Genomic DNA, 17,442 nt, shown 5'->3' with positions numbered 1-17,442 from the left:
AGGTGTATTTGGAGCTGTATAAGAATCACATAAATCTTTAAATCAAAATTAAGCCTTTAGATCAATCCCACTTTTCAGCATCTTATTTCTAAGTTTGTGTCCTCCAGAAAACATGCACTGTTGACTTGAGTCCTTTTAGTTGGGCAGCTAATTAACAATTTCTGTTTAATAATTTCAAACAAATGAACATTTCCTTCTTTCGCTCATCCACCCTCTCGTCAGTTCCTGAAGATTTTGCACCGTGATTCAGCATAACATCAACCAATGGAAATTTGCATTTACATAGCGCTTCACAGGTGCATTAATAACCAGAATTTCACACAAGGCACTATTAGGACAGACTCCAGTAGATATTAGGGCAGACAACTAAAAGTTTGCTAAGAAGTATTTTTTAAAAGATCGGGGGAAGGAGTGCAGAGACAACAAAAGATCAAGGAAGGGAAATTGGCAAAAAATAAACAAACCTAGACAGAGACAGAGAGAGAAGAAAGAAAGACACAGAGAGAGAGAGAGAGAGAGAGAGAGAGAGAGAGAGAGAGAGAGAGAGAGAGAGAGAGAGAGAGAGAGAGAGAGAGAGAGAATAGGAGAAAGAGAAGGGGAAAGAGAGAGAAAAAGAAGGGGAAAGAGGCAAGGGAAAAGGGGAAGAGAGAGAAAAAAAAAGGAGAAAGAGAGCGAAAAGGACAGGAGAGAGAGAGACAGCGAGAGGGAGCAAAGAAAGAGAAAAAGAGAGAAGGAGAAAGAGACAGACAGACAGGGACAGAAATGGAGAAGCTTGGGGAATGAATTCCAGAGCTTATAACCTAGACAATTGAAGCTGTCACTAATATTGAAGCTATTAAAGTACTCAAGGTGGAGCAATGGAGGATGCAGGTATCACAGAGTTTGTATTGCCAAAGGAAGTTACGGGGATAGGGAGGAGTGAGACCATGATGCCAGCATTCTCGAGTAGCCCACTAGGTGGCCGGTGTTTGTAGCTCAGCCACAACAAATTGTGGTAGTACATTGATAATAATCATGTTAGCTTTGGTCGATTCACCCCATCTCCAATTATGGCACAGGAATCAATCATGGCAATCATTGAGTTCTGACTTCTTAGCACCAGCACCGTTCCCGGAGTTGTCTCTCGTCCCAAATGGCTGGATAAACTTCATTTCCAAAGAATGCAGCCCTTAAAATTATGAGCTAATGCAAACAGAAGCTACTTAAGCTTTCCAGCATTATGGCAACGAAGAGAATGTGCAGATTTGACAAGGTCAGGTCTGACTTTCGTAGCATTTACACAAAGAAAGAAAACCAAAAGAAAACCTCAAACAGCATCAGCTTTTATCCCCAAAATTCCTTCCCTTTTGCCCTGCCACCACGCCACACCTGCACCGACATCCCTCCCAGTCAATATTCCTGAAGGATGGAAGTTTATTCTGGTAGCGGGGGAAAATGGTCCACAACGATGCAAGACATTGGGAGCCAGAATGCTTACCTCTGTGCTTTGCAGATGCCCCTGGGTTTCGAGAATTTCAGCAGGCTTGATGGGTCTCTCATGTGCAACAGTTTCTTCCTGACGTCTCATGTTAACCTGGAGATCTCCTGCTTGGGACTGTTTGAAAAACATTCAGCAATCAGTTAACTGTTCAGCTTTCAAAGAGGGGGTGAAAGGGAGGTGGAGGTATCGGCCACACCACACCCCCTTGCTCTGTCCCCTGAAGAGACTGCAGGGCTGCAGCAGACCTCCACTGACACAAAAAAAACCAGCTCAAATTGAAGCATGGGCAAAGGACAAACCCGCATAGTGTGTTCCAGCACTGCATACATGGTAGGCCAATGGAATCACTGAAGGAACTGTTTGGTCAGAGACATGAAACAATACCTGAGCGGCAACTTTTTCATGCAGAGGGTGGTGCATGTATGGAACAAACTGCCAAAGGAAGTGGTGGAGGCTGGTACAATTACAATATTTAAAAGGCATCTGGATAGGTATTTGAATAGGAAAGGTTTAGAGGGATATCGGTCAAATGCAGGAAAATGAGACTAGATCAGAGATAATGGGAACTGCAGATGCTGGACAGCAACTCATATTCCGCTAGGGAACCCTGAACCCCAATGATACCAATGTGGATTTCACAAGCTTCAAAATCTCCCCTCCCCCTAACACATCCCAAAATAAGCCCAGCTCGACCTGCCTCCCTAGCCTGTTCTTCCTCACACCTAAGCCCTCCTCCCACCTCAAGCTGCACCCCCATATCCTACCTACTAACCTCACCCCGCCCCCTTGACCTGTCCGTCCTCCCTGAACTGACCTATCTCCTTCCTACCTCCCCATCTACACTCACCTTTACTGGCTCCATCCCTGCCTCTTTAACTTGTCTGCCTCCTCTCCACCTATCATCTCCTCTATCCATCTTTGATCCGCCTCCCCCTCTCTCCCTATTTATTTCAGAACCCCTTTCCCTCCCCCATTTCTGATGAAGGGTCTAGGCCTGAAGCGTCAGCTTTCCTGCACCTAAGATGGTGCTTGGCCTGCTGTGTTCATCCAGCTCCACACCTTGTTATCACAGGACTAGATCAGTTCATTTCAGAAGAAGGGTCCCGACCCGAAAGTCAGCTTTCCTGCTCCTCTGTTGCTGCTTGGCCTGCTGTGTTCATCCAGCTCTACACCTTGTCATCTCAGATTCTCCAGCATGTGCAGTTCCTACTATCGTGAAAAGATAGATGGTTTCTTTTAAAAAAAAACAAAACAATAATTGGTTCTTGTTTCTTTTCAAAACAAAAATCAAGTTTTACTCATTGAATTTAAATTTCACCAGCTTCCAGGTTGGGATATGAAACCACATCCCAGGAGAATAACCCAAGGGCTGCAAACTATCAGTCCACTGATATTACCGCTACACCATGGCCTTCGTAAAACCATAAAGGTGCACAGGTAAGCCATCAGCCCACTGAGTTTTCTATAACACTTAAAGTCAGAGTTAGAGGTCTACAGCATGGAACATGGCTACTATACTCCCATAACCCTTGATTCCCTTACTGATTATAAATCTCTCTCTGTACTTACTGATCCAGCCAACACTGTCTGTAGTATTCTCTCGGTGGTTAGGATTTCCAGAGATTCACTACCCTCTGAAGAGGAATTCCTTCCCATCTTTGTGTAAATGGGTGGCCCCTCATTCTGGGATTGTGCGCTTTTGGTCCTAGACTCTTCACCACCCCCCCCCCAACCCCAACCCACAAAGGGAAACAAATATCCTGTCTAGGCCCCAAAGAATTCTGTACATTTCTGTAAGGTCCCCTCTCATTCTTCTTCATTCCAACAAGCACGGGGCCAGTCTCCTCAAGTGGCTCTGCGAGTTAACCCATCAATTCCGCACAGGTAGATCCCACGCCCCAGGTCTGGCCTATAACTGTCGCCTTGGCATTGAAATGACATTTTCCGACAGGCAGCTGATGTTCCAGGCTCCCCCCTGACCAACGGGGGACGTTACCTTAGCAGCAGCTCGTGACATTTGGAGAGTTGAGACAGAGGGGCCTGCTGCTGAGGACGACTATGGCGGAAAACCCACAATCCACCAGGTCCTCCGGGTCAGGATGCCCTCTCTGCCTGCCAGGCACTCTTTGGCACAGGAGGAGTGCTGCTGGTCCTCCGGGTGATCACCTGACACCCGGGCCCATTGTATCCATCCCCAGGCATCAGGTTGCGTTCAGATGAGACACTCTCACACTCGAGTCCCACTTTCAAAGCCGTCACAATAAAGAAAAATTATTAAAAGGGAAGCCATCCTTTCAATCCCCTAACCCAAGGAGATGTAACTGGTATTTCTAAAGGATGATCAGATAAAAATGTCTCTTTTAAAATGACATCCACAATACACATTGTTTTAAATCGATAGTCGATAACATATTTTGACACAAATTTAATCTTACAGTTCTCACTGCAGAAATAAATAAACAGCAGCCTTTGTTTTTTTATGGCATTTTAAAATTGCAGCATCACTTTTGTTGAATTGTTTATCTGTGTGTTACCATCAGTAGGAAGGACAGTTTAAAGTCCTGTCTTTTGAAGGATGAAGTTCCCATTTATTCTGCAGTAGAGAGAATAGTCAGAAGGTGGTGTGGAAAAAGACAGAAATTCCTGGCTTGTTTCTATACAGTGTGTGTGTTTTCTCTTTTGATTTTTCATCTCTCCAAGTGTAGTCCCGTGCAAATGCAGAAGCTATGCAATGTTTCTCAGTGATCAGAGGTTTACGTTGATGGATTTTGTGGTTCGGTCAAGGCAGTTTCTGTTCAATCTACAATCAAAGGCTGTCTTGATACACCTAATGGGCATTATGTGCCCACCACCTCATATCCACCTTCTGACTGGCTGATATAAATTACATATGTGAACAAAGGAATAAGAACTGAAGGGATATAGAAAACTAATGGGTAAATACAATTAGGCTGACACGCTCATGTGAAGGGCACATGCCAATGTGGAAAGGACAGGTCTGAATGGTCCAGTTCCATGTTGTGGATCCTGCATTCTTCATCATGAGTACAACATACAAACAAAAACATCTAAAGTTGGCTCATAATATTCGAAAAAATAATTGAAGTAAGTTCCAGCAGTTCAGATTAGCTGCATACTCTTCATTGGTGTTAGAAAGTTGAGTATATCCTATATTCTAGTAAAGACACTGAGCACATTACCTAAGTTAACACAGTACCGCAGAAGTGCACAACTGTCTGACAGGCTGTCATTTTCAATCAATCAATGTTATGACGGAATAGGTTAAGTTTTAAAACAGAATGTACTTTTACACGTTTGGAGATAAAAGCAATGGAGTTTTAGAAGATTGTGCATGTGGATCCATTTTAAACCACCATGGAAGACCCAGCTAACACAGTTTGTAGCTGGAGGAACACAGCAGGCCAGGCAACATCTGAGGAGCAGGAAAGCTGATATTTCAGGTCTGGACCCTTTTCAGAAACGGGTCTGAAGAAGGGTCCTGACCTGAAACATCAGCTTTCCTGATCCTCTGATGCTGCCTGGCCTGCTGTGTTCCTCCAGCTCCACACTTTATTATCTCAGACTGCAGCATCAGCAGTTCTATCATCTCTATGGAAGACCCCGGGATATTTTAATTAAATATTAGGTAACACAGCCAAATCCCCAAACATTACACGTTGATCAAATTGCTGACAAGACTGATTAGTGATGCTGTGCCCAACAAAACATCTGGAAGCATAAAATCCTGGAAGAGACTGTAAAACGGACTGATCACAGCATGTGAAATGCAGAGGGGCCCACTCTTTTTTAGCTTACCATCTGGTACTCGATCATCTTTGTGTCTACAGCCCCATGTACTACCAGCAACGGCCAAATGCAGGTGGTGTAGATGTCCCACCACAAATTCAGCAAGTCTATAAATAATGAGTCTGAGGGGGACATGTTCTCCTGGATAACACTCTTGGTCTGAGCATCGTACTTGTGATGCCACGGCTTAGCTGGTCCCAAGAAATGAAACACTTTCAAACTGGAGCCAAACCTGCAGTGAGAGAAGGAGGTTACACAGTAAATGGAGATTTTAAGAAAAGTAAACTGTTTACATAACACACGAGAAGTAGGTGTCCTCTAAATACAAGTACTTCAGACGAATGCAGCCATCTGGTGACCTGAAGAGATGACTGTGTTTATTGTGTAAATTTAGAATGGCTGATAATAAAATGCCTATGTTTAAGCATTGATCAGAAGGAAATTCTTCATATGGAGCATAAAGCAGGGAGGTGATGGGAGAAAACTGAGAGGGATTCTTCAGAATTTTTTTTCCTGTTTGCACATAGGGATGCCTGCCTAACAATGAGTCATTATTGGCTGCAACAACAATGCATTTATAAAGCATCTTTAAAAGGCAGTTAAACGTCCAAAGAACAGACATGGGAGCAGATATAAAGATGCACATTAAGGCTCTCCAAGTATCTGCTTCAGTGGTTTGAAGTAGGTAAAGTTTAAATCACCAGAGTCCAATCAGATCATAGGGCTGCTCTCTCACTAGAGAGAAATGTGGTTGGTGGTGGTTTAACCTGACAGTCAACACACCTCTGGTGAGGGGAAAAGTTGAGAAGGGGAATCCTTCATGGGAACATCAGCCAGTGCGGGAACTGATCGCATCCTGTTGGCGTCATTTTGCATCACCAACTAGCACCCATGCAAATTGACCTAACCAGCTTCCTCAATGAGGAAATGAACCTAAGGACTGGGTAAAGTAAAGGAGGAAAATAAAAGGTAGCGATGTAGGAAAAAATTAAAAAGGAGGAATTTCAAAGCTTCAGGCCCAGGCAGCTAAAGGCAATGTTGGAGTTCCATGGAGATCTTGAAGGAGTTACCGAAGGTGGGAGAAGGGTGAGGCTCCTGAAGTATTTTGAAACAAGGATGCAAATTTCCAGAAAACGGCATGACAGAAAAAGACCCAGTGCAGGTTGACAAGCATGACAGTGATGGATAAACAGGAGTAAGCCAAAGTTAGGATAAAGACAATAGAGTCTGAATGACTCAAAATGTCAATGCTCTCCTCTTCTGTCCCTACAGATGCAACTCAACTTATTGAGCCCTGAACCCAACTGAATGAAGATTACATTAAGACGGCATTCTGCATTTCTGCTTTCTGTCCGCAAAATCAATGATTCATATCTGGCCTTATAACACTCGTGCTGCGGCAGGCCACAAAAGGAGCCTTATGGAGTTCTCAGGAAGGGTCACTGGACTCAAAATATTAACTCTGCTTTCTGTCTCCACTGATGCTGCCAGACCGGCTAAGTTTCTCCAGCAATTTCTGTTTTTTTTAAAAAAGGAGCAAGATTGATTCATTGCCAGCTAATGTGGTCATATTGTTAGACAAATTAAAGCATTTTATGCTTTGAAAAAAATCCTTTGCTTAAAAGTATGATGGGTAAGAGCATGCTTACTGCTTGAAGGCTGGGAGGTAGCTGTATATGGCAATGGCACTGAGGTTGTAGATGAATGGTATATGTTTGTAGATCTCTGCTGTAGACCAGTCACTGAAGAAACTATTCAACAAGCCTTGATCTCCCCCTAGCATACAGGGCAAAGAAAACAAGATATGAAAACTGCCATGGTGAGGCAAATGGAAAAGCAGTTCTAGAATATCAACAAACAAATATCAAATGATATTGAATCAGATGAGCAAGTTTGTCTCCTCCTGGTTTATATATTCCCAGTCAGAAAATTGGAATCATTAAAAGGTGATCATTAAAAAGTGCCCTTGCCTTCCATCCCACCAGCCTCAGCATTCAGTTAACTCACCTCTACTCTTTCTGCCAACTCCTATGTGATATCATCAAATGTGTTTTGTTCTCCCCTATCTTTTCAGTAGGGATTGTTCTCTCTGCAATACTTTGGTCTACTCCTAGTCACCTGTATTAAAACTCTCCCTGCCTACAACCCCCTTCCATGCAAGCACAGCAAACGCCAGAGTTATCATTCTACCTCCTTCCTTCTGACTGCACAAAGGACAGCCTTCCAGGCGTAGCAATGAATAACTTGTCCTGGCAATTTAATACACAGTGCTCTCCACTCAAGATATGATCTTTCCTACATAGGATGTCCAAACAAACACAGACCGGTTGACCTGCCTTGCAACACCTCACCTGTTCAGGGCAGCATGATGGTTCAGTGGTTAGCAATGCTGCTCGCAGCACCAGAGACCAGTGTTCAATTCCAGCCTTGGGTGACTGTCTGTGTGGAATTTGCACATTCTCCCTGTGTCTGTGCAGGTTTCCTCCCACAGTCGAAAGATGTGCAGGGTAGGTGGATTGGCCATGCTAAATTGACCACAGTGTCCAGGGATGTCCTGGTTAGCTGGATCAGCCATGGGAAATGCAGGGTCAAAGGAAAAGGTGGGGGTGGGGGAGGGAAGGCTGGGTCTGGGTGAGATACTTTTCGGAGGGTTGGTGCAGAATCAATGGGCCAAATGGCCTGCTTCCACACTGTAGGGATTTTTTTTTAATTTATGTGCCGTCCCCATGCATGACGTAGAGTTTCTAGTCACTGGACATTTTAGTTTTTTGGTGCTGGGGTCTCTGTCCTTGGCCTCCTGTGGCATTCCAATGAAGGTCAATGGCAGCCTGGGGATCAATACTAACTGAGCCCTTCTATGCAATGTTTCCAACAACCTCTGAATCCATCCCACTGTCCCCATTTCGTGCTCTTCCACTTTGTTGGCTTGGCTTTTCAAGCATTTCTTCGTTTTGTTTTGGTCAGCGGCTGATTATCGTTCTGTCATAGAGATAACAAGATGTAGAGCTGGAAGAAAACAGCAGGCCAAGCAGCATCAGAGGAGCAGGAAAGCTGGCATTTTGGGTCTGGATCCTTCTTCAGAAAATTCTCTCTATCATTCTATCATCTCTGTTCTTCTTTTGTTAATTGACTTGTCCCGTTAGCTCTTCCTATAGCCTTGCACCCGAAACCCTTTTATCCTTCAATCTCTCCTGCCTTGCATTTTATTACTTACTCTCCAGTTTGTTGATCTTCCTCTTCCGTTTGCTTAAAATCTACTCCATTTCTGACTTCTCCAACGGAGAACATGAAATGTCAGCTCTGTTTCTCTCCCTCCTCAGATGTCATCAGGTTCGATTTTTGCTTTTATTTGAAAATAACATTATTTGGCAAATCTAAACCCATTGCCTAAAGTCAACAGTTCACCATTAAATTGGCCCAAACCCTCAGACCAGACTGCTAAACAGAATGATCAGAAGGGTTACCATTGGTGGAATTTCCCCCATCATTTAAACAGCTTGAGCAATGAGGAATAATTTGGGAGAATATGCCAAGAGCATTCAGGAAAGCATCTATTGTACCCCCTCAGGTTTCAATGGCCAGGTCAGAATCTCGCTGGTTTGCAGCAATGACTTTATTTCTTTGCATTTGGATCTCACAGTTCACTAATCTCACCTTATTTCTGGGCACTGGGGAGAAACTAAATTGGTGCCATTTCCTGACTTGCGAGTCAAAGTCAGCCATTAGCTGAAGCACACTGGTATCTTCTATAGCTAAGCATGGAGGCCTTCAATCGCCAATGTCTCATGGCACACTCCATGTGCAGCCACCACCACAAGCCTTTGTCCACTGAATTCAACAATCGGCCAAACACGAGCCTCACTATGTTATCATGGCCGATCGTGGCTGAGTCAGAACACACTTCACCTCTTTACTACTGCAGCACTTTAGAGCTCACAGGTAACTGACATTGCAATGCTCCTGCTGGGTTGCTCTGTGCAAGAGGAGACACATGCCCATCTCATGTGTCTGCACAGGGTGCATCATGCGGTTCTTTGGTTGTTTCTTTAGAGCTGACTCACTCTGTGCTAACTTGGCTGCTCTCAGCTGTAGTGATTAGAACCAGGTCAGCCTGAATACGAATCCCCTGTTTGGACCAGGTTAACATCCTCATACAGGGAGCCCTGGCTGACAAATATAAACAGGAGTATCAGAGGTTCCAAGATAATGAAATGTGAGGCTGGATGAACACAGCAGGCCCAGCAGCATCTCAGGAGCACAAAAGCTGACGTTTCGGGCCTAGATCCTTCATCAGAGAGGGGGATGGGGTGAGGGTTCTGGAATAAATAGGGAGAGAGGGGGAGGCGGACCAAAGATGGAGAGAAAAGAAGATAGGTGGAGAGGAGAGTATAGGTGGGGAGGTAGGGAGGGGATAGGTCAGTCCAGGGAAGACGGACAGGTCAAGGAGGTCGGATGAGGTTAGTAGGTAGGAGATGGAGGTGCGGCTTGGGGTGGGAGGAAGGGATGGGTGAGAGGAAGAACAGGTTAGGGAGGCAGAGACAGGTTGGACTGGTTTTGGGATGCAGTGGGTGGAGGGGAAGAGTTGGGCTGGTTGTGTGGTGCAGTGGGGGGAGGGGATGAACTGGGTTGGTTTTGGGATGCGGTGGGGGAAGGGGAGATTTTGAAGCTGGTGAAGTCCACATTGATACCATTGGGCTGCAGGGTTCCCAAGCGGAATATGAGTTGCTGTTCTTGCAACTTTCAGGTGGCATCAATTGTGGCACTGCAGGAGGCCCATGATGGACATGTCATCTAAAGAATGGGAGGGGGGAGTGGAAATGGTTTGCGACTGGGAGGTGCAGTTGTTTATTGCAAACCGAGCGGAGGTGTTCTGCAAAGCGGTCCCAAGCCACCGCTTTGTTTCCCCAATGTAGAGGCAGCCACACCGGGTACAGTGGATACAGCATACCACATTGGCAGATGTGCAGGTGAACCTCTGCTTAATGTGGAAAGTAATCTTGGGGCCTGGGATAGGGGTGAGGGAGGAGGTGTGGGGGCAAGTGTAGCACTTCCTGCGGTTGCAGGGGAAGGTGCCGGGTGTGGTGGGATTGGAGGGCAGTGTAGAGCGAACAAGGGAGTCACGGAGAGAGTGGTCTCTCCGGAAAGCAGACAGGGGTGGGGATGGAAAAATGTCTTGGGTGGTGGGGTCAGATTGTAGATGGCGGAAGTGTCGGAGGATGATGCGTTGTATCCGGAGGTTGGTGGGGTGGTGTGTGAGAACGAGGGGGATCCTCTTTGGGCGGTTGTCCCAGGGGCGGGGTGTGAGGGATGTGTTGCGGGAAATGCGGGAGACGCGGTCAAGGGCATTCTCGACCACTGTGGGGGGAAAGTTGCGGTCCTTGAAGAACTTGGACATCTGGGATGTGCGGAAGTGGAATGCCTCATCGTGGGAGCAGATGCGGTGGAGGCGGAGGAATTGGGAATAGGGGATGGCATTTTTGAGGTTCCGCTCACTCGAGATCTTGGCTCTGAAAAAGCTGGATAGGGTGCCCAGTACTATTGACATGTAAATAAAGGGTGACTTGGTGATGGGACACCAGCTTCTGTAGACTTATTTCAAATGGCAGCTTTGACTTTTTTGCATTTCAGCGCATTGAAGAGACGATGGGGGCTCTCAGAATCCCTCGCTTGGCTTGCTTCTTAGTACCTTATTTGCAGCCATAACATTGTATTCTTCACTCCATTTTATCGCCCTCTGCACTTTGTATGGTATGATCTGCCTGTACTACGTGCAAAACAAAACTTTAGCATTTTCGGAAACACGGCAGAGAAATGCAAACAGCAAGCTCCCAGAATCAGCAATAAGGCCGTATTTTGTAATATTGATTGAAAGATAAATACTGGCCAGGACATGAAGGCTAACTCCCCTGCTCTTTTTCAGTGGTACGGATATTTTTAAATCCACCTGACAGCACAATGCAGTACTTCCCCGGTGTAGCTTCGGGTTATTTTTGGCACTCCATGCTACATCAGAGAGCTGTGGCCTATTGATGGCATCCTCTTGATGGCTGACGAAGACGAAAGATGCAACATTTGTTCAACAATCGGGGACCTCCTGCCCCAAGGATTAATCTCCAGCAGCAGTTCAAAAGGACCCTTTCTTAAAGGAGCTGCAACTGGGTCCAACTCTATTCTCATTCTCCACAGACATGATGTACCTGCTCATGCCCCAAGCTGGGAAATGAATGCTTACCTACTGACTCTGAGGAGTGGTACCAACTGAGTCACAGTTATGGAGAAGAACTAGAAGCAGGGGTAAGCAATTCAGTTCAGCTCCACCACTCAATGCAATCATTGCTGATCTCAGTTCAGCCTCAACTCCGCATTCCCGTCTGCTCCCCATAACCCTTTAAACCCGTACTAGTTAAAGTACGGTCATATGAACCAGGAACAGGGGTAGTTTTTTTTTCTACTCATTTGTGGGATGTGGGCATCGCTGGCTGGCCAGCATTTACTGTCTATTCCTAGTTGTCCTTGATAAGTGGCGGTGAGCTGCCTTCTTGAACCGTGACAGTCTGCCTGCTGTGGGTTGACCCACAATGCCGTTAGGGAGGGGATTCCAGGACTTTGACGCAGCGACAGTGAAGGAACAGCAATATATTTCCAAGTCAGGATGGTGGTTGACTTGCATAGAACATAGAACAGTACAGCACAGTACAGGCCTTCGGCCCACACTGCTGTGCCAACCTATTGTCCTACTTAGATTAATCTACCCTGCATACCCGACATTTTACTATCCCCCTTGTGCCTATCCAAGAGTCGCTTAAAAGTCTCTAAAGTATCTGACTCCACTACCACCGCCGGCAGCACATTCCACACACACACCATTCTTGGTGTAAAGAACCTACCGCTGACATCTCCCCTATATCTTCCTCCAATCATCTTAAAATTATGCCTCCTCGTAATAGTAATTTCCATCCTGGGAAAAAGTCTCTGGCTACCCACTCTATCTATGCCTCTCACCATCTTGTACACCTCTATTAAGTCACCTCTCATCCTTCTTTACTCCAAAGAATAAAGCCTGAGCTCCCTCTGCCTTTCCTCATAAAACCTACCCTCCAGTCCAGGCAGCATCCTGGTAAATCTCCTCCGCACCCTCTCTGAAGCTTCCCGAATGAGGTGACCAAACCTAGACACAGTATTCCAAGTGTGGTGTCACCAGAGTTTTATAGAGCTGCAACATAACATCATGGTTCTTAAACTCAATTCCCCTGCCAATGAAAGCCAGGCTTGCAGGTGAGCCCATGAGTAGTGGTGTTCCCATATATCCGCTGTCCTTGTCCTTCTAGATGGAAGGAGACGTGGGTATGGTTAGGAATACAGATGGCAAATCTGTACAGGGCATTGATTGCCATACAAATCCTCTCAGGGAGGGATGCAACATCCCATCTGCAGATGAATAAACAAATTGCTAACAGCGAGGTACTTATTTGTGTGTTTCAAGCACCTCCACAGTTGTCTAAAAAAAGTGCTGCCCAACTCACTCCCATTTCAATGGTGCTAGCATCACTGGCATTTCTCACGTACAATATCGCCCAGTACCTTGCTCTAGAACAGCCAGACCGGTCTCTTCACTTCATGTCCTGTCCCTTCAGACAGTGGCAAGCTGCCTGGATGAGCGAGAGAGTGATTAGACCTACCGTCAAAGCTACCGTTCTCAGTGGCAAACTTGAGTAACTGATTGTAGGTTTCGAGGGAAGGTCTGTATACGAACACCCCGGAATTGAAGCAGTCTGGCCAGCCAGGATCTGGGGCAGCGGAGAGTTCCTCCCTTTCAAAGAGGTCATCGATGTTATTACACACCTATAAAATGATGCAAAAAAAGAGAAAGGGCGGGCAGAATGCTTTGAGGTAACATTCTTGTTTAGGAACTTAAAATGGGTTACAAATTTGTAATTGTACAATTGCAATAACTCCAGTAGTGTAGACATCACACTGTAAAACTCTCTAGTCCAGAAGGCTTGGGAGCATGTCATTTCTAGATTTTGGAGTTTGCTGGATTTATAGAATGATGCTAGAATGTTGAACTGCATGTGCACAAATCAAAGATCATTACTGGTGTAAATATTTACCCAATGTTTCAAATAGTGGTCAAACTTTCAAAGAATAATAATTGTTTTTTTTTACTTGTCCAAATATTGTAAATTCCGTGTTTCTGATCCCAAAGTTTTCTATTGAAATGCCACTGGATGCTCAAAAATAATGAGATGAGATATTTGGTGTCTGTGATCAACAGGCTTCTGGATTGGAAGGGCTACTGTGTGCCTGAAATGAATTAAAATAATTCATCCTCTCAACTGGACAGTTTAAGGAAAGTCAGTTCTATGTTAGACAAGCATCCAGAAACACATTCAACACCCCAGGCAAACCACAGTCTCTGGCACCCATCCCCTCAACAACTGAGGGATGTCACAAATATTGGGCCCAATGGGAGATCTTCAATTCAGGCTCTGCGGTCTGCATGCAGCATATGGAAAACAGATCAGGGATGCTGCAAGGGTTAATTTCAGGGGTCTGTGGCTGTGTTCCAATTCTCATGCCCCACTTAAAATGCGCATTCCCAGAGCCACTGAAAGACAGTCTAGCCTCAGCTGTACTGCTCCTAAGGGAATGGTGAGCTTACTATGACCTGACCACTCATTCCATCTGCTGGAATTTTGCTCCTTTTGCAATAATGTTCACATCCCACATTTGTTTCCCTCAGTTCCAGGTTCTCAATACTAGCAGCATTATCAACGCAAAGTACATTTCATGCATGTTCTAAATTTCTTAGAGTCAGGGATTTAGTAGCAGAGGAGGAGAGCCCTTTAGCCCATTGTGTCCATGGCAGTCATCCAGCATCTATCTATTCTTATTGCATATTCCAGCCCATTGCCTCAGATGCTGTGGTTTCCTCTGTTGTCCCAGCCCACCCAAACTTATCTCAACCGGCCATACTTGGAAAATGAAACTCACCAAAGTATCTGCATCCATGAACACACACTTGAAATACTGTGTGAGGCACCAGCAGTGTATTTTGGTAAATGTTACGCCAAGTTCTGGCCTAGTCAAAAGGGCCAAGTGGGCAGAGTCACCGCTGTCCAGTACATTAACTTCTATGACCTCGTCAAATAGACGCTCAAGGACACGCCTGGAATTTGTACAGGGGGAGAAAAAAAAGCAAAACAGGTCAGTGGCCAGAGATATGGCAAAGGATCAACGGAAGCAAACATTGACTTAGGAGTCAGGGTGACCATGGTGTATAGTTAGAGGGGGATGAAAAAAATGAAACGCTCAAAGCTTCAAAGCACATTGTTTGCATCCAGGGCTAGGAAAGTGGTTTCATCATAGTGTTGCATATCCAATACCTTTTGATGCTGCTCTCCGCGGGATATATCCTACTCTGATACAACATGCTTATCCAGTGCTGTAGAAACCAGATATTTTGGGATGGAAACCATTATGCAGAAAGTAATTCAATAATCTGGGTTACATGGACAATTGGAAGCGGTTCTGGAGGAAAGTTAACACTTCAAACGTGAGCTGGATGTAGCCTGAAGTTTAATAAATTGATAGTACAATGCAACTCAGCTCCTGCTAACTCTGGTCACCTCTGGGTCAGTGGGCCTGAATTAATTTCCAGATCTGCTTCGTGGCTTTTTCGCTTACTCAATGTGCTCAAAGCATCCACCTTATTCTTCACCTTCGAGTTCATTAGAATCAGTCATCACAATTCTTGTTCAAGAACTGCCTCCCATCAAAACTGCTCTGTTAGCGGACAGTTTGTATAGCTTCACTCCATTATGGCGATACAATTTTTAAAAATTATTTGTGGGATGTGGACATTGCTGGACCAGCATTTCCTGCCCATCCCTAGTTGCCCTTGAGGAGGTGGCGGTGAGCTGTTTTCTTGAACCACTGCAGTCCACCTGCTGTGGACTGACCCACAATGCCATTCAGGAGGGGATTCCAGGATAGTGAGATGCAAAATAAGAATATACAGCCACTGCAGAACTTCCTTGTTCCGAGGAAGGGTCACCGGATCCGAAACGTTAACTCTGATATTTTCTTCACAGACGCTGCCAGGCCTGCTGAGCTTTTCCAGCAACTTCTGTTATTGTTACAATTTTTTTTGTATTACCTTATGCCTTAAAGTAGGGATGGATAGACTTCTGAATACTGATGGCACAAAAGGTCATGGAGACATATAGGCAAGAGGCTCTGAAGTGATCGATGAGACACATTTGTATGAAATGGTGCAGCAGGCCCAATGGGAAAATGGCCTATGCCTGGTGCTATATTCCAAGCTCAAAGATGTGTTCAGGGGTTCGATGAGTGAAGAAGTTTATGGCAGAGTGAATTTGGAGGAAAGAAACGGAAAATAAGGGCAGCATAGCCCAAAATGCAGTTATCTGCATGAGTGGGAGGCAATCTATTTAGAGAATTAGTTGGGTTCTGTAAACTGATTCTCTTGGCTCTGTTTTTGTTCTGAAGGCTGTGGCAAGAAAAGGGGGCAGCTGCACAACATGTAAAGAAAATGAGAACAAGGCAGTGCACCAAACTGTACATTGTACATAGTAACAAAACTAATTGAACTCTAGCAAAACGCACGTAGTGAATTGCAATACACAAGACAGCCTGATTTCTTAGCACTAAATACCGTGTGACTGCATGAGTGGCACAGAAGCCAATCCCCCTTTTGAACTAGGAAATGGGGTTATATCCCAGGAACACATACTATTATTACCTTACACTTTAATTCAACACATGGGAATCAAATGATTCCAGCTGCTTTAAACATAATATGCAGGGATTTAAGCTGACATGGAGCAGACATGCTCATGGTATGGGGAAATGATGAGCAAAAACGAGTGCTGCAGCAAAATAAAAGAAGACTGGAACTGCTTTCAAACCTAAGGTCCTAACACCTGCCAATGCAGCAAGTCTCTGTGCTGCAGTGAGAGTGTTCAGTATTAGTTGAAAACTGGATGCGAGGTTGGAAAGAGAACAGAACCTGCCTGAAGAGAATGCACAAGACCAAATGTATCAGAGCAGGGAGCAGCCTCTGGTTTGAACTTCAGAAGCATGAATCAGAACAGGTCATCAAAACTCAAAACTGTTGCATCTTCACTAGGAATGCAACGCATTTATGTTCATTTTCTTACAAATCTTTTTTCACTGAGGACAGGCCAGCTTTAATTGTCCATCCCCAAATGTCCTTGACAAAAGGGTGGTGAGCTGCCTTAAACCTTGAGCCTCCTTGGAAGGTGGAGACACCTCCAGTGATGTATCAGGAAGGGAATTTCAGAGTTTTGTCCCAGTGACAGTGAAGGAGGGTAATTTAGTTCCAAGTCAGGATAGTGTAGGGCTTGGGGGGAGGGTGAGGCGGAGTCTCTCCTCACCCTGCACCCAAGCAGCAGCATGTTGCTCATAGCTAATCTCTCTCTGTCACCATCCACAGGACTGGGCAAGCTAAGCACTGGGTTGCAGCAGGAGGTCAGCGCGCAAAAAGCAAAGAGCTGGCATCCTGCAGATCTGGATTAGAGGTGGTGGCAGGAGACATCCTGCTGAAATTGAACTAGGTTGTGGCCTGACAGAACAGGGTGGGCAGGGCACCCACAGAGTTTGGCAGTGGTCAACACCCTGCAGTTTGCCTGGGGTGAACCTGCACAGTCTCTTGTTGGGGTTCCCAAAGTCTGAGAAGGAGGATCTACACTGGGCCTGGAGCAGGTCCAGAGAAAGTTCACGAGAATGAAATCAGGAATGAAAGGCATAACATATGGGGAATGTTTGAGGACTCGGAGTTTTTGCTAGATGGAGTTTTGAAGGATGTGGAGATATTACAGAATATTGAATGGCCTGGACAAAGTGAACACTGGGAGGATGTTTCCATTGGTAGGAGGGGCCAGGACCCAAGGGCATAGCCTTAAAGTAAAGGGAAGACCCTTTAGGATGGAGATAAGGAGAAACTTCTCCAGACAGAGAGTGGTGAATCTATGGAATTCATTGCCACACAATGCTGTGAAGGTCATGTCATTGTGTTTATTTAAGACAGAGACAGATTGTCAAGGGGATCAAAGGTTCTGGGGAGAAAGCAGGAGAATGGAGTTGAGAAACTTACAGGTCATGATTGAATG

The 17,442-nt window shown here is 45.3% G+C and overlaps 1 protein-coding gene across 3 annotated transcripts in view; it reads right to left on the bottom strand.

Moving 5' to 3' along the window:
- Positions 1-17,442, bottom strand: part of LOC125453667 (glycogenin-1) — a 98,069-nt gene that overhangs the window by 42,420 nt on the left and 38,207 nt on the right. For all 3 annotated transcript variants that reach the window (XM_059646813.1, XM_059646814.1, XM_059646815.1), the window contains exons 3-7: positions 14,282-14,456; positions 12,967-13,129; positions 6,937-7,063; positions 5,297-5,519; positions 1,478-1,594 (exon numbers count right to left, since the gene is read on the bottom strand). In XM_059646813.1, coding sequence (XP_059502796.1) covers positions 1,478-1,594; positions 5,297-5,519; positions 6,937-7,063; positions 12,967-13,129; positions 14,282-14,456 — 805 coding nt within the window. The remainder of the gene's footprint in view (positions 1-1,477; positions 1,595-5,296; positions 5,520-6,936; positions 7,064-12,966; positions 13,130-14,281; positions 14,457-17,442) is intronic.

Source organism: Stegostoma tigrinum, chromosome 6, assembly GCF_030684315.1.
Source record: "Stegostoma tigrinum isolate sSteTig4 chromosome 6, sSteTig4.hap1, whole genome shotgun sequence".
NCBI lineage: Eukaryota > Metazoa > Chordata > Chondrichthyes > Orectolobiformes > Stegostomatidae > Stegostoma > Stegostoma tigrinum.
Note: the sequence above shows the minus strand (reverse complement) of the source record. Positions and strands in the feature narration are given on the sequence as shown.